The 27,258-nt window shown below is 38.9% G+C and overlaps 3 protein-coding genes across 9 annotated transcripts in view; 2 read left to right on the top strand and 1 right to left on the bottom strand.

Moving 5' to 3' along the window:
• Window positions 1-3,454, top strand: part of mid1 (midline 1) — a 29,577-nt gene extending 26,123 nt beyond the window's left edge. For all 4 annotated transcript variants that reach the window (XM_017422593.2, XM_017422594.3, XM_017422596.3 and 1 more), the window contains exons 5-10: window positions 153-301; window positions 388-515; window positions 1,131-1,274; window positions 1,793-1,954; window positions 2,064-2,271; window positions 2,471-3,454. In XM_017422593.2, the coding sequence (XP_017278082.1) occupies window positions 153-301; window positions 388-515; window positions 1,131-1,274; window positions 1,793-1,954; window positions 2,064-2,271; window positions 2,471-2,819 (1,140 nt within the window). In that variant the 3' untranslated portion in view covers window positions 2,820-3,454. The remainder of the gene's footprint in view (window positions 1-152; window positions 302-387; window positions 516-1,130; window positions 1,275-1,792; window positions 1,955-2,063; window positions 2,272-2,470) is intronic.
• A 2,309-nt stretch (window positions 3,455-5,763) lies between these two features.
• cog3 (component of oligomeric golgi complex 3) lies at window positions 5,764-18,649 on the top strand. Its single transcript, XM_017422576.3, has 23 exons — window positions 5,764-5,963; window positions 6,238-6,384; window positions 6,480-6,541; window positions 6,832-6,997; window positions 7,395-7,469; window positions 7,768-7,860; window positions 8,109-8,234; window positions 9,006-9,086; window positions 9,170-9,213; window positions 9,337-9,463; window positions 9,892-9,983; window positions 10,286-10,425; window positions 12,270-12,430; window positions 13,350-13,458; window positions 13,564-13,682; window positions 13,800-13,889; window positions 14,928-15,048; window positions 15,339-15,427; window positions 15,585-15,719; window positions 16,125-16,200; window positions 16,369-16,496; window positions 17,425-17,523; window positions 17,692-18,649. Exons 1-23 carry the CDS (start codon window positions 5,796-5,798, stop codon window positions 17,719-17,721), a joined length of 2,478 nt encoding a protein of 825 aa, XP_017278065.1. The 5' UTR covers window positions 5,764-5,795; the 3' UTR covers window positions 17,722-18,649.
• On the bottom strand, window positions 17,993-26,689 carry LOC108239694 (glutamate-rich protein 6B). Of its 4 annotated transcripts, none has more exons than XM_025007325.2 (12): window positions 23,576-26,689; window positions 23,158-23,276; window positions 22,942-23,072; window positions 22,420-22,557; window positions 22,054-22,182; window positions 20,511-20,612; window positions 20,358-20,410; window positions 20,134-20,252; window positions 19,975-20,054; window positions 19,446-19,604; window positions 19,088-19,316; window positions 17,993-18,975 (listed from the first exon to the last, which is right to left on the bottom strand). In XM_025007325.2, the coding sequence occupies exons 6-12, from the start codon at window positions 20,552-20,554 to the stop codon at window positions 18,742-18,744; spliced, it is 918 nt and encodes a 305-aa protein (XP_024863093.1). In that variant the 5' UTR covers window positions 20,555-20,612; window positions 22,054-22,182; window positions 22,420-22,557; window positions 22,942-23,072; window positions 23,158-23,276; window positions 23,576-26,689; the 3' UTR covers window positions 17,993-18,741. The 4 variants fall into 4 exon arrangements, with proteins under 4 accessions (XP_024863093.1, XP_024863094.1, XP_017278067.1 ...); XM_025007326.2 differs by having other exon boundaries at window positions 22,420-22,489; XM_017422578.3 differs by having other exon boundaries at window positions 22,420-22,485.
• Between the last annotated feature and the right edge of the window lie 569 nt (window positions 26,690-27,258).

Raw genomic sequence — 27,258 nt, 5'->3', positions numbered from 1 at the left:
TCTGATTGTCAGAACTGTACGGTAAATTCGATTTATCTTTCCCTTCCAGCAACCCCAACCATGCAGCTGGCAGGTTCACACGCTAAACACTGATTGGTTGTTATTGTTTATTAACAAATAAACTAACTGGTTATCATTTTTTTTCTGACCAGGGCATGAGGCTTAGGAAGCTAGCGCAACAGATCGCCAGCTGTAAGCAGTGCATCGAGAGGTCCTCCTCCCTCATCACTCAGGCTGACCAAACCCTCAAAGAGAGCGACCATGCTCGTTTCCTTCAGACAGCTAAAAGTATCTGTGAGAGGTAAAGGAGCAGTGAGAGCCAACCCTAAAACAAATATATTAGGTACAGTGGATGAAAGGGATGATTCATGTTCTCCTTTCTTACAGAGTGTCGATGGCCACAGCATCATCACAGATACTGCTACCAGAAATAAACCTGAATGACGCCTTTGACACTTTTGCTTTGGACTTCACAAGGGAGAAGAAAATGCTAGAAAGCTTAGATTACTTGACAGGTGAGTCAGGTTTTGCATATAAAATCAGCATTTTATTACCTGTATGTAAATGAGTGGAATTAATTCCTTGTTTGTTGCATAATGAGTTTAATTATCCCACAACTTTGTAACTATGCTTTGCAGTTGAACACTATAATTTACTTTAAATGAGTTGTTTGGTTTCTGTATTTAAAGCATGCACAATAAATTATCCACACTTTGTGCCTGGACTTGGACAATTTAAAGGCTTTGGCATGGGCAGAGGCAGGTTGTTTAAATTTCAGTTATGATAGTGAGTTGCAGAAAAAAAATAAAAAAAGCTCACTCTTCTTGGCAGCAGCAGCTTTATTTTCTGCAGAATGAAACAGGTTTTGATTGTTTATGTTCAGCTCCTGTTGAGCAGTAAGAATTTACCTCTGCGTGGCAGCTGTAGTTGCAATAGCTGGAGGAACTCCAGTGTAGATTAATTGCACTTGTCAGATGAAAAAGAAAAAGAAAACATAACATAACAAAACAATCGTGGTGATATTTCTCTACCACTGGTTGCTGCAGGATTTGGGTTTGTTTACCACTTTTATGTTGGGCTTTCAGAACTTTATATTACTTGTATGAGTTTTGTTTTTTTTTTCTTTGCAGCTCCAAATCCACCAGTAATTCGTGAGGAACTATGCACAGCCTCGTACGACACGATCACGGCCCACTGGACGTCAGATGACGAATTTTCCGTTGTATCATACGAACTTCAGTATGCCATCTTTACCAGCCAGTGTAATGTTGTCAGTAAGTCTGTAATAATTTTTCTTGGCTGCATAGGTCTCCACTGCTTGACGTTTACGGGAGTTCAGTGAAAACCCATAAACAAGGGGTTATTTTACAATATTCATACAAAAAGTACCAATGCAAGAACAGCAGCTGAGAGCTTTGTCCTGTCTCAAACAAGTCATCAAGTTTACCAAATAAAAACAAGTATTTTTTCAGTGGAAAACAAGGCAGATAAGCAAAAGTCAGACTGGATTGATATCCAGATGCACACAGTGAGCCTGATATTGTCTTGGGGTCGAAAATGAGCATCGGCCTCTTGAATTGAACCCGCTAATATGGTCACAACATGCTCAATCGAGCAATGTTTTCTTATCTGCCTCAGCGCCCCTGCACTTTCGCATGAGTGCTAATGAAATTGGGTTTGATGAGTCAAAGAAAGCAGCACCAAATTGAAAAATTGCAGTAATTTCTACTAACTAAGCCTATGATTAATTGCGTGTTCTTTGACAGTGACCTTTTGTATCTTCGGCCTGCAGGTCTGTGTAACTCTGTGGATAGCTGGATGATTGTCCCAAACATCAAGCAGAATCAGTACACCGTGCACGGACTCCAGTGTGGCACCAGATACGTTTTTATAGTGAAGGCCATAAACCAGGCTGGAAACCGCAGCAGCGCTCCAGGGAAACTCAAGACCAACAGTATGCCTACAGTTGCACAGACGTACTCGTTTTGAAAACTATATTAGAGGTTAGGAAAATAAATTCAAATTCCCTCATTCAACATAGTTCCTGCATTGTTTTTTTCAAGGTCAGCCATTCAAACTGGACCCAAAGTCTGCTCACCGGAAGCTGAGGGTGTCCCATGACAACCTCACAGTGGAGAGGGACGAGACGTCGTCCAAGAAGAGCCACAGTCAGGACCGCTTCTCCAGCCACAGCAGCTACGGCGTCACAGGAAACGTTTACATTGACAGCGGCCGCCATTACTGGGAGGCTCTGATAGGAGGCAGCACATGGTGAAAACATACTTACTTTGCTTTCTCTTTTTCACACATGGACAAAATGAATCTGGCCATCAGAGTTAAAAGGCATAACTGAGACTCATGGTTGATGCATTCTGAAGAATTTGACGCATTTATTATTGTGTTATATTATTTAGCGGGAAGTCTCTTGTTTAATTATATATATTTTTTTACTTTTTATTGCCTTTCGAAGGTTTGCCGTGGGGATTGCTTACAAGTCGGCACCAAAACACGAGTGGGTTGGCAAAAACTCGGCCTCCTGGGTGCTGTCCCGCTGCAACAACTCGTGGGTGGTGCGTCACAACAGTAAGGAGGTTCCCATCGAGCCGTCGCCACACCTGCGGCGTCTCGGAGTGTTGCTGGATTACGATTTGGGATCTTTGTCTTTCTACGACGCTGTCGGCTCCCAGCACTTGCACACATTCGACATCAGCTTCGCTCAGCCAGTCTGCCCCGTGTTCAACGTGTGGAACAGATGTCTGACGGTCCTCAGTGGACTGCCCATCCCAGATTACTTGGAGGATACAGACTACAACCACTGAAAAACATTCCTTACTGGATTTCTTTGTATCCAGAAAAGGTGGCCAGATGTCTGATGTTTTCTTTTTGTTTTTTTGTAAGCCTATGTTGAAATTAATTGGAATTATTTAAGTAGACTTCAGGCATTTGTGAATACATTTTCTTTTTTTGCTTTGCACAATGATGTACAGGACTCTGCTGGGTTGTTTTAGAATTTCCTTGAAAATTTTGAGTAGATATTTTTAAATGGACTTAAGAGTATTTTTTATTATTATTTTTAAGTTTCCTATTAAGAATGATAATATTAAACCTTTAAGGACAAGTAACAAAGGGGCTTTTTCTACTTTCAGGACTATTGATTTGTAGGCCGTTTTTAATACAGTCTGTGTGAAATATTTTTTGACATGATAGCACTTTTTCTAAGCAACAACAGCCATAAAACACTTATTTACTTGCTCTTGTTTTTAAAAGAAAAGGGAGTTAAACAGATCCGGTAATAATAGAGCAGCTTCACTCACAAGGTCTAGTTTGAAAGTTGTGTATTTATTATCTGCTATTGCTTCACCACAATTTAAAATTATTCATCTTCTTGTTACAGCAGCTTCAAGGTTTCATTGCAGTTTTTACACCAAGTTGTAATAAAAGTTACTTCATGTTATCGCCTGCGTGACCTTCCTCTTTTGTTTTCGTGACGCGGTGTTACAGCCACAAATGTGTCTGACAAAGATGATAATTTCATACAATGAGGGCTCAGCATTAACACCCATTTATTTTGGATTTCCCATTTGTGCTTGAACGTGTTTTCACAACATAATGAACACACCACCGCCACGGTGAGAAGTGTCAGTTTTTCTGCTGTACGGGATCCTCTCTGACCCAACGCTGAGCCAAAATACCAGCTCTGACGAGATCCACTCTGACATCTCTTTTTGTGCCGGAGTAATGTGGCTTGAATTCTGCTGCGTCTCCTTTCAACAAAGAAGACGAAGGGGGAGAAAAAAAAAAGCTATATCTGAACTCTGCGTGACCTCCCCATGAGACACCCTGCAGACAAAGCTGTAATACATCAGCACCTCCTCTTCCTCCTCCTCCTCATCCTTCGTGTAATGCTATCAGTCCTAGATTTTCAGATGTTCATGTCCGCGTGTTAAGGCTGCAACATAAAAAAAATCCTACATAATTCAGAGTCTGACCCCATTTTTTAAACCATGGAAATAATTTCATTAAATATTTTTAAAATGACAATTAACGGAAATGCCAAAAAGTTCTGGAATTACAATTAACACAATTTCAGTCATAACTGTGAAAAAAAATAATGTAAATAAAAAGAAGCCTTTGTAACACAGATTAACAGGTGTGCAGTGTAAAAGTAAATGTTTTTTAACCAAGTCTTTTAAAAGACATTTGTAGTTTGATTTATTGATATAGCAACAACTCTGTTTTTTAATGCAGTATCTGACTTTCTTTATTAAGTAAATGAATTTGTGCTTTTGTTGCTCCTTTTACAGTTCTCTATATAAGCAAAAGTGCAAAAAGAAAACAGTAAGACTATCTGCAGAAAAAAATTTAAAAAGACATTAGAGTCCTAATTCTAAGTTCGAAAGTTCGGGAAACATTTCCCAGGGCTCCATCTACTGGATTTTTTTTCTTTTTTGAAGAAAGATAAATAGAGCAGGCTGCCATGTCTGTCCCTCCCAGAACCATCTGCACTTCAGTCTGTTTACCTTGAGATGCATGTTTTGAGATTGTGACATAATGGGCTTTAGTTGTAATCCAGAAGGTAAATTTTGCTCAAGGAAAATTTAGAATAAAAGACGCAGCCTTCTTGAATAAATATAAGATGGTTTAGGATAATTACTCAGTAAGAACCTGGCAGGCCAAACCCTCCTGGTTACGTTAATTTAGAGAATACATTTTTACATATTCTTCCACTTTTTATTGGCGTTAATATATGAAAAGGTGGGTAAAAGTAAAAAAATAAAATGGTTTTAATGAGTAAACCAGATAATTTAAAACAACAAAAGAAATTACATCCAAAAAACCAAATGTCTACTATTAAATTCTGCTACAACTACAATGCAAGTTCCAATCTGTCTGAAAGTCACGACTGATAGGGAAAACTGACATGAAGGGATGTGAATGCAAGCAAATAAAGCAAGGTAAAATTTTTGAAGGTTTTTTTGTTTGTTTGTTTTCCCCCCATGTGATATAAGGATTCACTTTGGTTAGAGGAACATAAAACTAGACATTTTCAAGGTATTTTATTGTCATGTTCAAGGCTTTTTGTATAAGAAAGTGGGTGAGATGGCATAAAAGGTGTAATTGGAAAAAGAAAGTGTTGGGTTTAGCAAAACATAAAATTTCTTGACACAGACTGTCTGATAAGGAAGGAACAGTTTTGTATGAAAAACTAACTAAGTAACTGATCTTAAAGTAGTTTGAAAAGTACCCTATGCTTTATGTGCTTTATGCTTGTTTTCTGCTGGGCAAACTACTGGAATAATTATTTTTTTGTTTTTGCAACTGTCTTCTATGAGGCCTCCAACAACAACAAAAACAGTAATGGCTACATAAATGTTGTTTTGGATTTTTTAAATCTAACTTTTATAATATGCTATGGTGTTAAATCAGTAAAACATGTTATAAAATCAAATGGGGGGGGGGGGGTCTCTTTTTAAAGGAGCTGCTGCAATTCATGGAGACCTTGAATGTCATCAGGTACTGCCTTCTGAGGCATTATAAAGATGTTGGAAAACATTGTTTTGTTTTTCACATCAAGGCATAGCCAAGCAAAGTGCCTTGTAATGAATAAATAAATAAGCAAATATATTTTCTATCACTTTCTACCACTCTCCAGTCCTGCTCTGAATAATGTATCTCATGTAGGGAAAACGCGGCACCGCCATTGGACCAGGCTCTAATCAAGCCCCGCCCACGGTCCCGGAACAGGAAGTACCCGCGCGTTGCTGCTGCTGACGTTGGTGCTGTCTAAACTGACGATGGCGTTCACGGATCAGTCGCTGCTGGACCTAACAGACAAGGAGACCCGGGAGAAACTCTCCTTGTGGGACCGCCGCACGGATGCCACGGCTCCCCTGACGGAGAGGCAGATGGACTCTGTCCTGGAGATCCGAGCCGCAGCCGAAACGCTCTCTGTTCCCTCAGAGGTGAGCTAAGACTCCGAAGTCAGCTAGCATGCTAACGAGGATGCTAACTTACTTTTTAAACGTAGGGGAGGTTAACTCTACGCTGAAGCCGCCTCATATGAACTTAAATGAATTCTCCGTCACGTTAGCGTTGTATTCAGTTTGATTTATCAAGGTTTCCTGCTCGTGGGATACTTTATTTGCTTGCATTCGCGTCCCTTTATGCCAAGCTATTTTGCTAGTTAGCTTCAAATGAAACAGTTTAAATACCACAGCCCCCTGTTTTGTCCCGCAGTTGCCCATTGAGGACCTGTGCAGCCTGTCGTCTCGGTCCTTGCAGTCTCCGTTCATAGCAACTGTGCCTGCCTCGACAGAGGACATCCTGCTCAAGGGATTTCAGATGCTGGATATGGAAAATGACAGGATAGAAACTGCACAACAGGTGATTGTTATTGTTTTCAGCAAACAGTGCGTGGCCACGTATTACCAGGAAATGAAATAAGTGGTAGTAATGTGGTGCATTTATTTTTCCTGCAGTTTTTTGCCTGCTTTGCAAAGTTACAGTCACACATGGACCTGGATGAGAGCACAAAATACAGGTGCCTAAAACTTTTTCTTTTTCCGACCCAGAGGAGTATTAGTAGTGGATTGGCTTTATTATGATGCCTATGTGCAAAGACAAATCAGGCCTGACTTGTTTGTTTAGAGCACACACACACAGAGTTGTTACTTTTTTGCTCTAGCTAGTTAATAGAAATGAACTGCATTGTTATCCCTTTTTTTTAAATTGTGACGGCTACAAATTGCCATTCTTGAAAAGTGTAATCCTCAATAGTTGTGTGGCTTCTTGCTTTGTGGAAAGCACTCAAATGGCTGTGTTTCCCCTCAGGAGAACCAGAGATGATCTAAACTGCTACCAGGAGCAATGCGACGCTATTCTGAAAGATGTCAGCGTAGCTCTTGAGCACTTGGACTCCCTCCAGAAGCAGTACCTGTTTGTGTCCAACAAGACGGGCGCCCTGCATGAGGCCTGCGAGCAGCTCCTCAAAGAACAAGTAAGGTGAACTCGGTGTCGTCAGCTGCGAGGCTGCAGTGATGTGATGACCAGCAGATTGCTGATGAGCACAAAATATGTATTTCAAAATGTTCTCTTCCCACTTTTGGGAAGGCAGGATAATTAAAAACCATTTCTATTTTTCTGGAAAAACCTAAATATTACTAATTTAACTGTTAAAATATCACAGTAGAAGTCTGGAAATACTGCATGCTTTCAATTTCAGAACAATGTAACTTAGATAAAGACTAACCAGGATATATATTCCTTCTTACTGGGCTGCTTTAGTACCTTATTAAAACAGATTTTATTTGCAAGCTGCTCATTCAGGCTGCAACTCTAATCAGAAGTGGTGAAGTTATCACACAGTTTAACTGTTTATTGTTTTCTCCTTTCAGTCAGAACTTGTTGACCTTGCAGAGAGCATTCAGCAGAAACTATCATATTTTAATGAACTAGAAAACATAAACACGGTAAGCTCTGTATTATTTCATAATTGTTATATTTTCTGTATTTTGTGTCGGCCACTCTGTTGACTGTAAAGCCTAGATGACATGTTTTTAAAAAAAAAAATGTGCTAAAGAATTTGGATTCTGTCTAACTTTACATACTTGAAACTTGAACAAGGCAGAGCACACAACTTTGTTTATTATCACAAAGCAATCTGCAGCTCAGTTGTTCAAGTGTTTTGAGGTATAAGCGTGGTTGTGACAGTGTTGACCTAAAGTTTAAAATGACTTTAAGCTTAACTCGATTCTTTTATCATTGCAGAAATTAAATTCTCCAACTTTGTCTGTAAATAGCGAAGGTTTTATACCAATGTTGTCCAAATTGGATGACTGCATAGAATATGTTTCCTCACATGTAAGTAGCTTACTCTCTTCACTTTTTGTTCCTCCGTGTAAATCTTTTGTTAGACCTTTCTGAATATCTGGAATAGAGTAGAAAATGTAGGCTATAGTTGGTGCGTGGATGTCTTTATTTTAGGTAATATTTACATATATCTAATACGTTAACGTGCAGTATAAACACCATCCTTCTAAGTTAGTATAACCTTTTCATATATGTATGTTAAAGATGCATAACACATGCTTTTTTTCTGTTTATTACAGCCTAATTTTAAGGATTATCCCGTATATTTGTCCAAGTTTAAACAATGTCTCTCTAAAGCTATGCACTTCATGAAGGTCTACATTGTAAACACTATGCAATCTCTCACCAGCCAGTTAACAAAAAGGGTAAGAAAGACATTTTTTTCCCCTCCAATGTTATCTATGCAAAGTTTTAAAGCTTGTAAAAGTAGATAAAGAAAAATGTAATGTGAAAATATGAAAGTACTGCTCTGCTTCTTCTACCTTCTTCACTTTGTTTTTCTCCTAAAACAGGAACGCTTTGTCTTCAATATGATCAAAAAGCAGTTCAGCTGATTAACTGGCTTTAAAAGTTTTAAAAGTTGGGTATCAGGTGTCCAACATATCTCATATTTAAACATAAATGATTATCAGAATACTTAAGGAAAATAAACAATGTGATTTTGATGGCTGGAAACAAGGCTTTATGCACTAATTACAGCTTTTTATAGACTATAAGTTCACTTCACTCAATGCCTTAAAAAGAAAAAAAGAAAAATAAAAAAAATAAAAAAATAAATATAAAGATGATTCTGGGTGGTGACATTTATTTTTACAGAACTTTTGCAGAAATAATTCTATTACATAGTTAATTATTTTGACCAAGATAATTGTTCTAATGAAAATCTGATTATATGACTATTTGTAATTTATTTATTTTATTTTGGAGAGTTGATTATTGATTATTACAATGATTATTACTGTGCTTTAGTTGTCCCTTCTGGGCTACTGTACTGCCACAGAGGAGGGCGATTTGCTGTGTTTTGGGGATTTTAATTGCTGATGTTAGGCTAACAAAACCGTAGCTTCATTTGACTCATGCGACCATGAGGTTAGATATTTATATTTGACTGTTTTTGTTTCTGTTTTTGCTCCCAGGATCCAACGGGCCTGACAAATGCAGATAATGCCTTTACGCTTTATTATGTTAAGTTTAGAGCAGCTGCACCCAAAGTTAGAGTGAGTATATTGATTATGACCAGTAATAAAGCATTTCTTACCTTAAAAATATTAAACTTTTCATTTACATTCTCCGCCTCCAGTCACTGATTGAACAGATAGAGCAGCGAGCAGAGAAAATTCCTGAGTGAGTTTTGTTTATTTATTTTTTAAAAATTTTTAACAAAGCAGCAACATCGGCTACCCCCGGTATTAATATTTTTCTTCTCTAAGGCTCTGAATTGACTCATTTTTCTTTCGACACGAACAGATACCAGCACCTCTTAGATGAAATCCATCAGTGCTATCTTGACCAGAGAGAGCAGCTCCTCAGTCCCTGCATTACATCCACCATTACCGACTTAACCAAGCAAAACAGCAAAGACCACTGTGCTCTGGTAAGGCATGACAAGTTCAAAGCTGCAGCTGCCCTTTAGATATTTTAAGATGACATTTCGGTTTGTGCAGAATGGACAGCATGGGGCCCTCTGGGACGTTTTCAAGAGTGTTTGGAAAAGGCACAAAGCAGGGCACAGGATAAATGAACATGACTAGATACTGTTTACAGCAGCCGTCAAGAGATTTGCTCCCTTTTTTTTTTTTTTTGTCTAAATAAATTGACTGGCAGAAACTGAATGTTGCCAGTATATCTTCAGTCATGCCTCCATATATAAAATATGACTTGTTTACACCCTTCTGTGTGTAGAAGCTGACCTAAGGTTTGTCACAGGAAAAAAAATAATATGGTATATTTTGCGGGGTTGTTTAGAGCTATTTGCAGGCACTCTCGTCAGGTCATGATCTTTTTTTTCCCCCCGTTTTGCAGGTTCGCAGTGGCTGTGCCTTTATGGTCCACGTGTGTCAGGATGAACACCAGCTGTACAACGAGTTCTTCTCCAAACCAACACCGAAGCTGGAGTGAGTACACTGGTTACACGATTGTTAAACACACACACACACACACACACACACACACACACACACTGCCATCGTTCCAGATAACGAATGCAGGCACTTTGTGTTTGCTTAAGGCGGAGCGTTTACAAAGTGTAAAAACGTCTCAAGGTTCTTCTAATGTTCGCGTTAGAAAAACATGTTGTCAATTTGCTATTTAGAGAAAATGTTTTGCTTATTCTTTAACCTAAAGTTTGAACAGAAAGTAGAAAGTTTGACTTTGTAAGTTGTGCAAAACGCTGACATGTTGTTCTGATCTCTGGCAGTGAGCTTCTGGAGAAGTTATGTTTGTCACTGTATGATGTTCTCCGGCCTCTGATTATCCACATCATCCACCTCGAAACCCTGTCTGAGCTCTGCAGCATCCTAAAGACTGAGATGCTGGAAGACCATGTACATAACAATGGTAGGTTACAGCTCTTCTTCTTTTTCTTTTTTTTTTTTCCCCCTCAAAGCTCCTCATCTGCTCTGCTGTGTGCAGGATTAGACGAGAGTTACCAGAGTGCAGTACCAGGGATGGCTTTGACTTCCCTGCCAGCGTTGGCATTTTTGTTGTGCTACAGAATAGTCTTTTTGGTGATTTTGAACATAATTTTTAAATGGTGGAATTTTTTTTTTAAATTTACAACACTGTAGGGACATAATTGTTGTTAAATGTAGCAGAAAATAAAATGCTAAAGTAAGTGCTCCTTTATATTTAGGAATAATTGTTGTAAGAATGTGTGGTGACATTTCTTAATGGAAATAAAACCAGAAATTGAAAAGATGTTAAAGTTTAACAAAAATGAGAAGAAAACCCTTTTAATTCCTCCAGGTTGCAAATTCCTGGTATGTTTCAGCAACTCTCAGCGCGGTCTAAAATCGTGTTGAGAAGCGGAGAATACGTCCATTAAAGACCTTCTGCTTGGATGTCAGATCCACAGAGCCGTCAGTGTCATTTATTAAACTACTTTAATGCTTATACTGTAGCTTTTCCCATCACCAGACATGAATCTCCTCAGAAATGTCCCCATATATCTGCTGGTATGAGACCATAACAGCTGTTTTGTTCACTTGGTACTCAGCATTTGCATGGTAAACTACTTTACTCAAATATAAAGCTCTTTTGAAACAAGCCCGTAGAATGTATGTGGGCTGTAATTTTACCTAGTTTGCTCGTAATGTTGCCACAATTACTGATATTCTGCCTGCAGCTGCTTTTTGAATGCTCTGCCAGTCTGTGTGTAGTCAGTTTTAATGGTTGTACACTCATTTTCTTCCGTGTGTGTTGCATTTGTTAGCTTCCAGTGCACTCGTAGAATCAGAGTTCACATCCAGTAGCTTTTGTCTTTAGAGCTGTCATGTTTACTAAATTTTGGTAGACATTCGTTAGAGAAATAACTGAGAGAACTATTTGTTCAATTTTATGCTACCAATTTATTTTTTCAGCTGACAAATTTTAACATTTTGCATTCTCCTTATTGGTACTGAATACAGGAACATAAAGTCATGTCTTTTAGAAGCTCTAAACAAAACGCAGCTAACACTCAAAAACAAACCTGTCAGATTAAAAAAAAAAACGCCTACATTTACTTGATCCAAATGAACTTTTACCAAAATTATAAAAAAAAAACAAATAAGGGAGGAAGGTATGATAAAGACATTTCCCTTCTATCAAACATGGTAACTTCAATAGGCACTACATGATTGAAGTTGCAGAATTACCTCAAAAGTAAGCCTGTGCTTTTTTTTTGGTTTAGATTCAGAAAAATGGCATAAAACACGCAATAATGGCAACCCGGTGGTGGCTTTAGATAAATAAATGGACTGCTCTGACATCCACCCAGCGCACACATTTCAATTATAGAAGACACAACTAAAGGTAGAAATACACAACTGCAGGTTAAAAATTACTGGAAGAAAAAAAGTAATTGAATTTACCGTCGGATGAGGATGAAATGTCTTTAAAAAGGGGACAAATAAAACGCTGTTTTAACTTCCTGTCTGCCTCGTATGTTACCATTCCCATCGTCTCTTTGGGGTTTAGATCTCTGTGTAGCACCTGAATGTTTATATCACCCCCCCTGATTCAGTGTTTTGCATTGTGTTTGATGCCACATTGGAATATATTTTTTGTTTTTTCGGTGTGTGGACTGAGCTCGTATTGTTGGCCGAGCCCTGGGCTTCACGAGTTTGATTTATTCACAGAAAGTGAACTGTTGTTGTGATTTTTGATTCTGGTGGGACTGACCTCGATGTGCTTTCATGTAGCTGCTCAGCTGGGTGCCTTTGATGCCGTCGTGAAGCAGATGCTGGAGGATGTTCAGGAGAGGCTGGTCTACAGGACTCACATTTACATTCAGACTGATATCACAGGTTACAACCCAGCTCCAGGTGATCTGGCTTACCCCGAAAAACTGGAAATGATGGAGGTAAGGCTTGTGTGCTGAATGGCATAAAGGCTTATTTTGTGTATTAAAACTGGGTAGTATTTAAGCTACAATAAGCCGTAACTATTCCTACATGTGTCGTTGTTTTATGTTGTTAAAAAAAATAGTTTCAGCCTTTTTAGAATCATGACTACACATCAAAGATGAGTTTGGCTGCGACATGCATGCGCTGTATAGTTTCAGCTCTTTCCTTTACAGCTTAACTTTTTCTTTACCATGTTGTCTACTGGGCGTCGCATTAGTTGTTGTCCTTCACAACATCCTTGGTTTGGAAGGTTGGCGTAATTCACAATGTTGACAGTCGTAGCATTGATAGTTCTTCAGATCTTTTAAAAAGACAAAGCTTTAAAGTGTTGCACAAAAACAGTTTTCTCAAAAAAAACTACCCTGATAGTGAAGGCATGCTCTCTTGTAGTCTTTACATATTCATGTCTTTTTGTCTTTTTTCCCTTTGATTCCTTTTTTCTTTTAGAAGAGTTTTTTTTCTATTTTTTATTTTTATGTCTTGCTTTTAAAGACTTCTGGAGCTGATGGGGAGGGGGGAAAAAAGGACTTACAACTTCTTACACTTTCTTTTTTTATCTTTAACTAAAATGTTGCAATGTTTTAAACCTTTTTAATGTAAATTAAAGGCCTTGCCATGCCTTTGGTCTCATGGATATCAGCTAATGTTTTGAACATGTCTCAGCAGCTGTTACGTGTTGCATTAACACCGCTCTTAAAATAAAATTTCTCCAATGGTTTCTGACGTTTTCTTAAAACGCGTAGCCGACCATGCATCGGTACACAGATCTGTTTGAAATCTTTAATTTATTTTTGTTAATTTGCCCTTTAAAAACTTGCATATGGCTTTACAGAATCGTATGCATTTCTGTAATTAATAATCTCTTGTCCTTAATAGAGAATCGCTCAGAGTTTGAAGGAAGAACAGATGAAGCTGAAGTCACAAGAGACCACGTTTTCAGATGTGCAGCTTGAAGATGCTGATGGTAGAAGAAACAGTACTGCCGGTCTGTTTCCTTGTATTATAATTCTGCTTTCTTTACAACATCAATTATTGTTAGAATTTGCCTGATGTTTTTTTTTTCCCCCCTCTCATTTGTTTGCTAACACAGGCAGCGTAGAAGCGTCTCGTCTCCACACGTCTGTGTCTCCTGCCGATCTGCATGGCATGTGGTACCCAACCGTCAGGCGAACGCTGGTTTGTCTGTCCAAGCTCTACAGATGTATAGATGTAAGACTTTTATTCGCATCTCATTTCCCTTACTGCGGAACGGGAGGCGTTTAATTACAGCACGTGTGCATTTAATATTAATGTGTTTTCTTACACCAAGTTTTTGTCTTTTTCTAGAAAGCTGTATTCCAGGGTTTATCTCAAGAAGCCTTATCTGCCTGCATCCAGTCGCTGCTTAAAGCTTCTGATATCATCCTTAAAAACAAGGTTTGCACGCATTAAGTTTAAACTATAATATGGCTCTGTATTTCAAGTTTCAGAATGATAAAAAAAGCTGCTTTTACGGTGGCGTTATCAAGTTTAGGCACTCCTAGTCAACATTTCAAGAGTCTTTATGGAGCATAAAGATTTATGTGGTTTGGTTTGTGTAATATTGAAAATAGGAAAAGGAAAGAGCACCATATGAGATTTGAGCTAGCACATTCACCTCCACTGAGTTCCCAAAGCTATTAAGATTCAGAGTTCTTAAAAGACCCCAAAAATGTGCAGCCTTGGGTCCCTTTTTAACTGTGAACCCATCTACTTTTGACCTGCGTGGTGCCCCGTATTTAAATTTTGAACTGGGAAAGATGTAATAAAAAAGTAATCCTTCTTAAAATATTAAAAGTATTAGCTCTGACTGAATGCTTTCCAGAGATCAAGTCATCTTTTACTCCTCAGATATTTTAATTAGGGGTGCCTAGACTTTTGTAAGCCAATAGAGAAGATAAATTTAATCAATTCTTTCAAAAGGGGGGGAAAAAAAGCAGTATTATCTTTAACTAAATAAGTTCTTTCTCGCATTGTTATTTTGTTTTAATTGTATTCATTTGATGTAATAGAAACCATATTTTTTCGCCGCAGAAAGTTCAGCAGATCCATCTTTTATTTATGGGCTTTTCTCACTTTCAAATTTCCTGTCAATATCTGGCGCTAAGTGGCATTTCAACCTTACACCTCCCCTGAGATTAAAATGGCAGCATTAATCTCAGGATCTGTTCCCACCCTATGTTCACGATGTCGTTTTCCAGCCTTTTAGTTTCTAGCTGAGCAATGCATGATTTCAGCTTTCTTATTTGTCACCGTGATATTCCCTTTCGGGGCTCTGGTTAATCAGCAGTTATTAATTAGACACATTTCCTTATCATCACCGAGCCTGTGCTTTTTATGTTCTCTGTAGTTTGGATAGTCAGCAGATGCCCCCTTTTTTTTGTGCGTTGGCAGCCTGCAGTGTGGATATAACAGCGTGCTTTCACTTGTCCACAGACACAAATAGACGGGCAACTTTTCCTGATCAAACACCTGCTGATAATGCGTGAACAGATTGCCCCATTTCACACTGATTTTGCCATCAAGGAAATCTCACTGGACCTGAAAAAAACGCGAGGTAAGATAATTAAAGGCGGAGGGAGAACATTGGTGTTCAGCTCCATAAAGCCAGTCATTACATTTTCATGCTCATTAAGCAACTTGTGCCTATCACATGCACCGGTGGCAACAATTAATGTGGAGATTGTAATCCAACACCATAATGTACATTAACCGGTGCCTCTCAGGGCAAAGTGGCTCCTCCCTATCACCCTTATCTGAGTTAATGACATGTTTAAATTTGTGGCACTAGATGGCACTGTTATTCTACACCAGCCCAAGATTTAATCTCTCTGCTTTGTGTTTAAGATGCTGCCTTCAAAATCCTGAACCCTAAGGCTGTTCCCAAATTCTTCAGACTCAATAGTCACAATGCCATACTTGAATTCCTGTTGGAGGTATATATATATATATATATATATATATTTTTTTTTTCCCCTCTTTCACCTTTTTTATATTAAACATACCATTCACTTTATGTACTTTGATACCACCCTGCCTAAGGGAACCACCACTTGATAAGTGCTAAAGCCTTTTTCCTCTATGACCCCCCAGGGAACACCAGAGATAAAAGAGCACTACATTGACTCAAAGAAAGATGTGGACCGACACCTGAAGTTCAGCTGTGAGCAGTTTATCCAGCAGCAGACTCAGATCTTTGTGGGGAACCTTGAGGAGTTTCTCACCAAGGTAACTGTTAGAGCGAAGGCAGACTTAGCCTCAGGCAGAAGCGGCTCATCCTGACCTTCATTTCTTTATTTTATTTTATTTTTTTTTTCCGGCTTCTGAAAGCGTTTGTTTAAAAATCATTTGCTTACTCACTTATCAATGAAGGTCTCAGTGCTTAGCTGTCGCGTCGGGAAAGAAATGCTCCCTTTTTATCACAGATATTTAAAGTGTCAGCGTGTGATAATGACTGTTTTATACAGAAAGGTTGTTGTTTAAGTAGCATCTGTCTGTCTTTTTTTTTCCCTTTAAATGACCAATTACAGTGCTGTTACTTATATGATCATTCCTCCATTTCGAATTCGAGACAGAAATGCATCACCCGAACTGACTAGCTCTGTTGTAACATTTTGTTTTGGCTGCACTCAGGTTGCAGCTCTTAAAACCATGGCAGTGCAAGGTGGTCCCACGTACAGCCTGTCTCAGCAACCTTGGGCACAGCCAGGTAAGATTTGTCTCAGGAAACGCCACGGGCATCATACAGCAATCCATCAAAACCTGTGTAGGAAATGCTAGAGGGCACGTCAATGTTTTTCTGTGTCTTGTTTTTCTTTTCTCTTCCAGTCTGTACTGTAATATATATTTGTTTCTTTCTTCCCCATCTCTCTTTCAGCCAAGATCAACGATATAGTGATGACCACCTACAGGGTGATGAAGAGCAAGCTGCCCAGCACTTTACAGAGCATGTCCTTGTACTTGGCCAATAGAGACACGGAGTTCATCCTTTTCAAGCCTGTCCGGGTGGGTGGCAGAAAAGCTTGGGTATAACACGAACCAAATGACTCAGTTTCTTTTTATTCTTAAAAAAAAAATTAAATCTTTTCAGACGACGCAGCACTACAGATTTGGAGTACCATTTTTTTTGTGCTTCTAGATCTTATCTTTTTTTTTTTATTATTATATTTATCACCCACCGCCGAAGGCAGTGAAGTTTTTTTGCCTGTTCGTATGTGCACGCACGCATGTTCGTTTGTCTGTACAGTTAGCAAAATATCCTGAGCAGATTTTATTGAAACTTTCAGAAAGTAATTATTGGGTTGACATTTACAACTGATTAACTTTTGGACTCGACCCAATTCAAGATGGTCGTCACAGCAAACTGACCTTAAAAAAAACACAAAAATGGCTCCAACTCGGTCAGCTTTACAGGGTTTGAGCAAGAATTTGGCGTTGCTGCGTCTGGTAGTCATTAACAAAACACGTTTTTCTATGTATCAAAGGAAAGCTGAACTCTTATTGCTTTCCGCTCTTTTTTTTTTTTTTTTTGATATTATAATTTTGCTGTCGTGTAAACAAACCCCTCGTATCAGTCAGACTCATTCGGTTGCAGAAAGTCGACATGACAATATGAATTTTAGAGAGATTCAGACAACAGTTCTGTGTCTGAGATCTGCTTTTACGGCGACTGTTTTGTTTGAATGTGGCATGGAGATTGTGCCTTTTAGCCCCCAAAAAATGTCAGTGTGATTCGAACTCTAATAGAGAAATATTTGTGCTTCCTGTGTACTATTCATCAAGGTGCCAGGTGAAGCTAAATGAGGGAGAGACAAAATTCAGCGGTTGACATGGAAACAGGATAGTAGGGGGACAGAGGCCAGATGGAAATGTGGTTTAATTTTCCTCCAGCACTCTGTAATAGGATGGCTTTTTTTTCTCTCTCTTTTTGCAGAATAACATCCAGCAGGTATTCCAAAGACTGCACGCCTTGCTTCAGGAGGAGTACAGTGGAGAAGACCTTCAAATCATCGCATGTCCATCTATGGAGCAGGTGCAGCACTGTGGGATTAGCACAGCCTTCAGGGGCTTGGGATAGTTTAAATAATACTAGGACAGCATCCAAAAACCGCTGCAAGCAAACTTCGGGAAATTAACATTAAATAACGTGTATCAGCACAGGCACAGCGAGTGCTCATCATTTTTCACGCCTCTCTTTCAGATTAACCTGCTGCTGTCTGTGAATAAGTAATGTTCGGTGAAAGGATGCCGGCGAAGACGCTCCCCGCCGTAGCGATGTGAAGCCGCAGCTTCAGCCATGACTCGGAGCTGTGAAGCGGCGAAAAGACCAGATAAATCCGCACCTGCGATGCCCGCAGGGCCAGGAGTGCTGGGTGGACATTCAAAACAAATCTTGCACAAGTCCAAAGATTTATTTTTTCTTTTTTTTTTTTTGGATTGAGGTTTGGGTACTCGATACAGCCAAGGGAGGGTGAGGAGTAAGTAACTTTTTGGGTACTGAGTTGATGATTTTGTTTGGCAAAAATTAAAGGTGGTGTTGGGTTGCTTTTATCTAAAAGAAATCCATCGTTATTATAATGGGTTTTCGAGCTGCTCATCAGGCTGGAAGTGAAGGGCCAGTGAGGAAGTCCACACTTATATGCCTAAATTCGCTTCCAGGGTTTGGAAGGATGGCATAAAGAAAATGCTGCAAAATGCGTTATTTTTTTTTTTATTTTTTTGAACATGTCAGAGTCTTTGTAACTCATTCAGTGTAACTCAGTGATGACCTGGGCTCCAGGTGACTCAGGTCCAACAGGTTTTCCCATCTAATCGAATCAACACAACTGTTTTCTTCAAACCTTTTCATCCACCACCTCCTTGTATGGTTATGTTATCCTGTTGCACATTTGTTACAGTGAAATGTTTTGTTTTATACTTTTTTTCTAACTCGATTGATTAAAATAAGTATACATTTATTCTAACATAATAATATTGCGAGACGATGGGAGTTTTGCTCTGTACATGATAAACGAATGTGTCAAGTCTTCACAGAGTAACTAAAGTATCGGGTCGTTATCAGTGTAATATGTGCACCAGTGTGTCCCATGTAAAAAGAAAATATGTGTAGAGGTCTTCTATTTATGGACGTTCTAATTAAAAAGAGGTTAATAATGTTATTTGGCTTTATTTCTAAAAAGCACTTAGTCGTTAAATTCAAATTCAAGAGACACTGCAGTCCTAAATGAGAAAATCCTAGTGAAGGACATCATCAGCTTTGGGGGGTCTTCTTGGCAGAGCGTTGCTGTTTCACTGGCAGCTGCCGTCTTTCCATCTGCGAGATGAGGCTCTGCTGGAGCTTGACCTTCTGTGGACCGGCGGCCTTTTGATAGGTGACGAGGGACTGGATGTTCTGAAGCAGTACATTGATCTCTTTGCTCTTCTGGCTCAGATACCTCTGAAGCAAGTCGGGCGCTGGCATCATTAGATCTTTGCTTTTAATCAGCTGCGGGAGCGAAGATGGGGGGGGGGAATTTTTAAAAATGGATGATTTTGGTCTGCAACTGGTTAGTTTCTGTTGCTTCACATAAATAATGCCACAGGTCACAATAACTCACTTTCAGTTTAGCTTCTTTGTTGAGCTGTACACTGCCTTTATCAGAGGTGAAAGTGATGCAGATGTCCGCCTGAGATTTGATGCGGATGTTGACATTGGGGCTCAGAGTCAAGCTGAGTGGCTGGCAGGGCGGAGCGTGCACGTGCTGCGTATTGTCCAGCCAGCTCCAGTGTTTCTTTAAAGCTCCCGTCTCACTGCAGCAGACGCCTCCCCCTGAAGTAAGATTAACCCTAATCAAGAGTTGTGAATAATGAGCCCCAAAACGATTTTATGATACAGAAGTTTTGACTCCTGCCTATGTTGTTGATTTTGCACTAATGGGATATGGAAAATGTGACAATTGAATAAAAACAACTTACCAAATGCTGCCGTTTTTATGATAGCAGGTGCTGTGTCCTCTGTTTGTGAGAAATGCCTGGACGCCAGGCTCGTTCTCTTTGTCCTCCAGAACCGCCACGCCGGACCAGTCCGCTGTTTGAGCAGCGACCACAAGAATGGCAAGCCTTCCTGATGGATAGCTTTCAAACATGATTCAGGAGCTGCACATTTACTGATGACAAGCTATTTGTTTGACACAAGTATTCGCCTTAAAGCAGTAGTTGACATCCTTTTAGGTGCGATTCAGTGGAAAGGTTATAAACAGTAAATATCCTGCTTGTAGTAGATGGCTCTTTAGATGACAGTGGGGGTGGCTTTTTTGCCCGTGTTGCTCTCTGCCCTGCTCGAACTAGCCTTTAGCTCGTCAATCCAGCCAGAAATCATCTCTGTTTTTACAAATTTTTCCAGCCTTGTTTAAAGAACCGTCTACAACAAGTAAGATATGAATTATTGATAACCTTTCCGCAGAACCTCACTTCAAAAGATCTGAATTCCCCCTTTAAAGGATACCACACATGGCCGGTTCCGTCGGGAAAGATCACAATAAACGTTTTGCCATTGTTGTAGTGTTCGACAAGTGGCATCATCCCCTGCAGATTTAAATAACTTGTTTTTTCACGTCTTTTAAATCGATTTAGCTGGGGTAATAGTGGGGTAATTTGACCGTACCTTCATTCTAGCACTTTTTATATTGAAAGAGAACGCGCTTCCGCGGGCCGTTTCTATCTCAGGGAGCAACGCATCATCCAAGGGGAGCTCCTGAGGAGCGGCATGTGCTTGTTTGTGTCCTGTGATGGAGATAAAGGTGTTACAACGTACAGCCGATGAGCCAAAGGGCTGCAGGGACAATCTTAATCTGCTTGAAATTATGGTCTATGTAGAGTGTGTGCAACCTGCTTCGGGGGTCTGGCCATTTGAATCCTCTTTTGATTCCAATCCTTTCAGCCTGCGGCGTTTAATGGAAGATTGGAATTCAAAAACTGAGCAGCAGAGAAATTTAATTTAAAACACTTTAATCATGAAAGTAATGGACGAGCTGTGCTGACCTTTGATCTGTCCCCTTGGCTGAGTCGCTCTCGGTCAGTTTCATCAGCGGCGGCCTCAGTTAGGGCTTTTGACGTTCTCTGTGACTTTTTACTGCAGACAGTCTGGGAGAAAAAGACTAGTGGAAATAAAAAATCAGCCTTTTCAGTCACAGCTCAATCATCTCATTCTGAAATTAATGCAAGAAGTTCAGTTGTAAGTTTTATGTTTCATATGGAAAGACATTTTTTTCTAGATTCAAACTGATTTTTTTGTGTTCATTTAATTGTTTACTCAAAAATCCTACTGCCACAGTAAAAAGTGTTAAGAGTCTGAGTCACACAGGTAGAGTTTCATCTTTAACACCAACTGGTTTGTTGAAAATCTGACTTAAATAATAATAATCTAAAGATTTATAAAATTGTATTTGCACAAACTGCTATAAAAACTTTTCAGATTTAAGTTATTTCAAGATGGCCGCAGTCTATTTTAGTTTTGGTTTGGCTCAGAATAGTTAATAGTTCATCGGTCTGGTCGAAATTAAACTTTTTTTTTTCAAACTTAAATTGTTCAAAGAACTATCTACAACAAGTAAGATATCAATTGTTCATGCCTTTCCACTGAACCCTACCTCAGAAGATATAAATTGTCGCTTTTGAACATCTATAACGTACACTTCAGTTCTGATTCATTTCTGTCTTCTTGGTTATTCTGAAATGTCCGAATAATAAACAGGTTTTTAACTTGTGGAAAAAAACAAAAAACCATTAATGCTCAAGGAGTCGAGAGCCAGTCATGTTCTGGACTCTGAGGCTGTGCTTGGGTTCAGTTCTGCTTTGACCTAAATGCTAAAATGGGTACAATCCCAAAGGTTACACTGAAAAAGATTTAATTTTTTACTTATTCCCCATCTCAAATTTATTATAACTAAAGCTGAGACCGAAGGATATGTTAACAGATCTCGTATTGGAGCTCCAATTAGGCTGTAAAATATACAACTTTCTTAAAGTGCTGCTGTGGAGGAAGAGCCTAAAGAGTTCAGAGTCAATAAAATTTGTCATCTGCAGCCAGCACCGTGGATATCTGTATGGATTTTTAAGATGGTCCGTCCAATAATTTAGGTAATTTAATATGAAGCTTAAAGTTAAACCTCACACCGACAGTATGAGGGAATGCAGGGGATCTTTAGAGTCTCTGCTGACTTTATGAAACATTTCAGCTTGGACCTATTACCATTATGAGCCCCTGAAGCTGCGGTGGAAGCTCCAGGGGATGGCAAAAATAGGAAAAGGATTGAAATTGCACTAGTTCAACTTTTAGATGCCTTACACTCTTTGTTGTAATACCTCGCAATAAGACAGAGTCAGAGTTATTTGTATGTAAATCTTAAGTGCAAGAGAACAAACAAGTCTTTTGATTTTTTGTTTTTAAAGCTACATATTTTTGCTTTTGATTCTCTTGTCATTTCCACCTCAAAGCTGGTCACGTTGAGCACCATTCTCTCGTTATTTCACAAGAACACGGCCCCCGAATTGACTGCGGACCTCGACGCAGACTCACTCTCACCTCTTTTGGGTCAGCACTGTTGGTAATCTGAACGCTGGTCACTGGGGCTTTCTTCGGCTGCCGCCTCTTCTTTGAGCAAACGTTCGACGCAGTGTGCGGCGATTCCTCTGATCCACCTGAAGCTCCGGTCTAACAAACAAATGCTTCCAATTATTTCTATCCCCATGTAAAAATACATTGTTATAAATAAGGTTTTTAAAAAAAAAATCCAAGACAGTGGGCGACATTTTTAGAACAAGGATCAGCACTGACAGGCAAGTTTTGTAATAAAACAAATTGAAACTAATTGCATGTCCCATAAATGAATTCATATTCATACCAGAGGAGAAAAAATGAGCAGTTTATAAGTGACATCTTCCTCCATACCTTGTCAAGATTATTTAAAGTCTCTTCAGTTCCTCCTTCGCAGGCTGTGGGAGCTCGGGGAGTTTCCTTGCTGAGCAAATTCAACATTTCATTATCTGGGGATATCTCCAACTCAGGCTTCATGTTTTTAAGAACACTCTGAAGTGAAAAAAAACAAAGACTCTTCATAATTTATTAAATTCTTTGAGGTCTTTAACTTGTGCTTCATGAATAAATCAGGCCCGTGAAACTCCACGTCTCTGGATACCATGTCACATCATCTTTCACAAGATAAAGCTCACAATATGACAAGGCTATGAGAATTCAGATTCGGTGTTTCTCCCGAAAAAGGAGCAATATCTCTAAAAAGCACACAAAAAAACACTTCGAGTGTGGTGATTCTGGGACGGTTTTTTCGAAAGGATTGCGCACCGCGAATGTGTAATGAGGTTGGGAAAACTTCTGCTGCTCAGGGTGTCCGAGCAAATCTGTTGGTGAGGAACATTTCATCGCTGCGGTTCAGTATTTTATTAACAAGAGTACCTCGTTGTCAGCTGGTTGTGGGAAACTGTCTTCACGGTGCAAATTTTCAATCGACGCACTCGTCTGCTCCAATGTCAACCTCAAAGTCTTCCGTGGTGACTTTGGCGTGTCTTTGCTTGGCGCTTCACAGTCTGGACACAGAAAAAAAACAGCACTTCAGAGCTAGAAAACATTAAGGCAAGTGATTCCCAAGTATAAAACAAAAAGAAACATTACCTTGACTGCACTCGTCCTTTTGTCTGCAGTCTGTTTGTGTCCCAACGCTGATTCTGGTCACGAATCTCCCATCAAACGTTTCGATTGTCAGGTGTTCACTTGCACTCGAACCAGTTCCTCTTCATCAGGTTAATAAATAAAAAAAAAACAGTTCAAAGAACATAATACAGGTCAATATGAGTAGCTTTTGTTTAGGGTAAAATAAAACCTGTTAATTCATTTAAGAGTGAAGCTGAATTTGTTGAGTTCTGTATAAAAACAGACTCATATCCTTTTGTTTCACACAGAAGACAGCGTGTAGTGTTTTAGAGCGAGGTGAGCCAGGTTACTGTATATAAAAGCAATGTTTTTTTTTTTGTTCCTGAAGTAGAGACAGAAAAAAGAAAAAGTCTGGAAATGTGTGTCGTTCTGTCCTGACCTCCGTTTGTTTACAAATCCAGGAGTTCTTCCTCCATCCATCCCAGCTGATTTGCCTGGTGATTCAGGTGTTTGCATCATGTTTGTGGAACGGAGGCGAAGGAGGGAAACCACAAACACTTGCATCAGACACGAAACGGTCAAATAAAAACAGCGTGTTTTTTCCCCCTGTGTAACGTAGCAACTATAGAACAGTGAGAGGCCGTGGTGGGCACAAAGAGGGAAGACTTGTGCTGAAAAGTTCTCTAAAATGTACTTTTTCTTTTTTTTTTCTTCCCGAAGCCTCTCGACAATCTTCACCGCTGTGCAGGAATTCCTGTTCACATGTACTGTAATGGCGCCCTGAAGTAATAGAGGGGTTTTGTTGAAAGGTTATGAAAAATTAAAATCTGTTAACTAGATAGCGTTTTGAATTACCTCAGTTTGGAGAAATGGAGTTAATGGCTCGTCCACGCAGGTCGCTGAACCAGAATGAAATTGTAATTTCATAAAACAGACCCATTGAATTTTAAAAAATGGTTTCATTCATTGTTTTCATACATGATCAAATTTGGTTTCATTGTAAACTCTGAAATTTACCTTTTAGAAAAAAAATAAAAGCCTCAAATCTAAAAAAAATAATATATATAGATATAGGAGTTCATGCAGATTTTGTTTTATAAACCTTTAAACCACCTTCAGTTTTACATCAGTTTATATAGGTAGACATCAATGGTTATTTGCAAGCACAAATAGCAGCAGCAGTAGCTAGCTGTAGCACTTATGGGGCAGTCTTTCAGCAGGAATATAAAATATTTCTGCTGGAATAATGTAATGTGAACAGGGACGGCTGGTAAAAGTGGGCTAGTAGGGCTAAGCCCTCCCTGGCATTTACAATAAAGATGTTAAAATAAACTACTTCAAAATAACAACTTAAATATAAATACATTTAAAAAAATAGTATAACACATTTTGTTAAATTTAGAACAAAACTGGTGTCAAATTGCCTGGGGAAAATCCCCGGGTCTTTCCCCGCCCCCTCGGTTTGCGGCTCATTGGGGTTAATTTTGGTCAGCCCAGGGTCCGCCCGTGGCCACATGATTCATCCAATCAGGATGGACGTGTAATGACGCGCCTCCAGCGCGAGTGTGTGTGTGTGTGTGGGCGTTGTTTGGCAATATTAGCAGAAACAAGGTCATTAACCTTTTTTGCATCCCAGAGAAGTCGTCGGAGTGAGCTTCTCTTTAAATAAGGTAGGCCTCATTTAAAAACATATTGTGTCTTGTTTCATTTTATCAGTGTGATTGTGTCAAGGAGTGTTGAAACCCTTAATGCAGGGGAATTAAATTGGGCAACTGACAGAGGCTCTGTGTAAGCTCGGTCTTTGGTGTGCTTCGGGGTATTTTGTCATTTTTTCATCTCAAACACAACCGTAAAACTGTCAATTTACAAAAAATTGGATTGCTTCTGTTGTTGGAATTCAATCTGCAGCAGAGAATATTTATATATATATATATATATTAGCCCACCCTTTAAATATCACCACCTGCTGCCACTGAATGTGAAAATGACAGCGGTGTACAAGTTTATATAATTGCATTTACCTGCAGATTTTTGAGATTGGAGTTGTATTAAGTCGACAGTAATCCACTTTAGTTTTGGCCTTGCTTGGACTATAGCTGTTTGTTAATTGTGGCTGTTCAAAGAGCTATTCACTGCAGGTAAGATATTAACTGTTTATTACTTTTCCACAGAACCTCACTTTAAAAGATCTGAGCTATTGCTTAAAGCATTATAGTAAAAAAATAAATCAAGTTGTTTATCTGGTTTAATTACTGTCACTACTAAATATTTTAGGTAATTGGCCCTTTAATTCATTCTTCACTTTGTGCAGCTGGGTAAAGCCTTTGTTGTCATTTTAGTTCAGATGTTGTATGTTGGTGTAAAATTGTGCTTCTTTTATGTTTTCACAATTTGCAATTCCTGTGGAAATTGAACGTGTGAAATATTTACGGCACACAGTCACGTTCTGTGGCTGTGCAAGCTCAATAATTTAAAGGTCTGGGAGGAACACTAATTAACAGTCTTCTAGTGGGTCTTGTAAAAGATTCATTTGCAGAACCAGTTATCTCTTGTCAAACTAGTGCTGCATTGTTTTGATTAGGTATCTTACTTGTTTTTCTCTCGCTTTGTGGATTTTATGCTTTGTGTCTTTTGTGTTGGCAGACAGCTACTTTTTTTTATTATTATTTTTTGAGTAGTCATGGGAATATCAACCCACCGTCTTCTTCTATCTGACTTCAAGGGCGAGTTTTATCTGTTCTTTACTTTTTAGCAAATGAATTTTTCACATAATGACCAGATAATCAGAATAATTCATCACAGTAGTCTGCCAATAACCAGAAGATTAGAACATAATAGAGTGAAATGAATGTTGCCAACAGCTGTGAGCAAATTGAAAACATATTGAAATTAATTGAAGACTAATTTTTCAAAATCTACTGGTGCAAATTTGCAGGAATCATTTGACGCGATTGTAAATGGAGACAAAGATGCTTGTGAGTTGTACTCCATTATGTGTCTGTTGTATGTAATTAGAGGATGGTAATACCATGCCTTATTTATCGTAACAGTCCTAGTGTTTTATTCTAATTCAGCATGGAGCAGAAAGACCCAAGCTCCACTGATTGCCAGGATGTTTTTGCAAAAGCAACCTAAGAGCACCAAACCACAGTGAATGAAAAACAATGTGATTTAGTTATTGCTGAAACTGAGTACAAAGACCCTATTTATGAAAAAAAAAAAAACAGAAAATAGCCTGAAAATTTTGTTTTAGTATGAATTAAAAAAAAACATTGAGTGCTCCCAGTGAAAATCAACACTAGACAATTAAAAAAGAAAAAAATCTGTGTTGTCTCTTATGTTGCAGTTTATTAAATGTTAACCTTGATGCTAACTCTGCTTGCAAAAATATTAAATAAAGATATCATGTAATTTGTTAGCTCTTCAACTATGTGTTGGGGATGACTCTCAGCTACTACCACACCAAATTTTAGCTCATCTGTTTCTGTAGAACTGAACGAGTTATTGCCATTTCTGTGTTTGCTAAGGTCAATTCCTTGTGGTGGCCATCTTGAATGAGGTTGATTTTTAATCTTAATCATTTGTAGATGTACAGTCAATAAATGCTCCCTGAGAGTTTCATTCAAATCCATCTGGAGGTTCATGAGATATTTTGCTAACAGACAGACACTTAAACACATACGCACAGAGAAACGTAATTATGATGGGTGGGTGATCATGAGATTCCTCTGACTTCCAAGGCATTACACATCTGTGTTTAACTGGTATAAACTGCAATAAACACGTAACGAGGATTGTGTTAAAGATGTAACTGATGTATTTTGACAACTGCATGTCAAAGTATGAATACATTTTCACAGCTATGTGTGAGAAAACCTTTTTCCTCACAGCAAATAAATAATTCTGATGAACTCTAACAAGCTTTTTGTCTCAACAGTGCTTTGCCTGAACAGTGGCGGGGCTCAAATATGGTGACGTTTCTGTTAAAAAACTACTTCTAGTACATTTTAAAAAGAAAATGTTTTAGCCTGTTTATGTTGTGTTTTCATATTACTTGAAAACCAACCGGCTAGCATCATACCTGAGCACATAAATATTTAAGCTTCAGTGAAGCGAGGACCG

This window comes from Kryptolebias marmoratus, linkage group LG6, assembly GCF_001649575.2.
Source record: "Kryptolebias marmoratus isolate JLee-2015 linkage group LG6, ASM164957v2, whole genome shotgun sequence".
In the NCBI taxonomy this organism is placed as follows: domain Eukaryota; kingdom Metazoa; phylum Chordata; class Actinopteri; order Cyprinodontiformes; family Rivulidae; genus Kryptolebias; species Kryptolebias marmoratus.
This window is presented reverse-complemented; position numbering and strand designations above follow the sequence as displayed.

What these genes read in the sequence shown, in the direction of transcription:
- cog3 (XM_017422576.3), top strand. Translation starts at nt 5,796, where the DNA reads ATGGCGTTCACGGATCAGTCGCTGCTGGACCTAACAGACAAGGAGACC. An exon ending in GATGAGAGCACAAAATACAG is followed by an intron (nt 6,542 to 6,831) that starts GTGCCTAAAACT and finishes GTTTCCCCTCAG; the next exon opens with GAGAACCAGAGATGATCTAA. An exon ending in AAAAACTGGAAATGATGGAG is followed by an intron (nt 12,431 to 13,349) that starts GTAAGGCTTGTG and finishes TGTCCTTAATAG; the next exon opens with AGAATCGCTCAGAGTTTGAA.
- LOC108239694 (XM_025007325.2), bottom strand. Translation starts at nt 20,554, where the DNA reads ATGAAACTGACCGAGAGCGACTCAGCCAAGGGGACAGATCAAAG. An exon ending in TAAAAAGTGCTAGAATGAAG is followed by an intron (nt 20,055 to 20,133) that starts GTACGGTCAAAT and finishes TTAAATCTGCAG; the next exon opens with GGGATGATGCCACTTGTCGA. An exon ending in ACAAAGAAGCTAAACTGAAA is followed by an intron (nt 18,976 to 19,087) that starts GTGAGTTATTGT and finishes TCGCTCCCGCAG; the next exon opens with CTGATTAAAAGCAAAGATCT.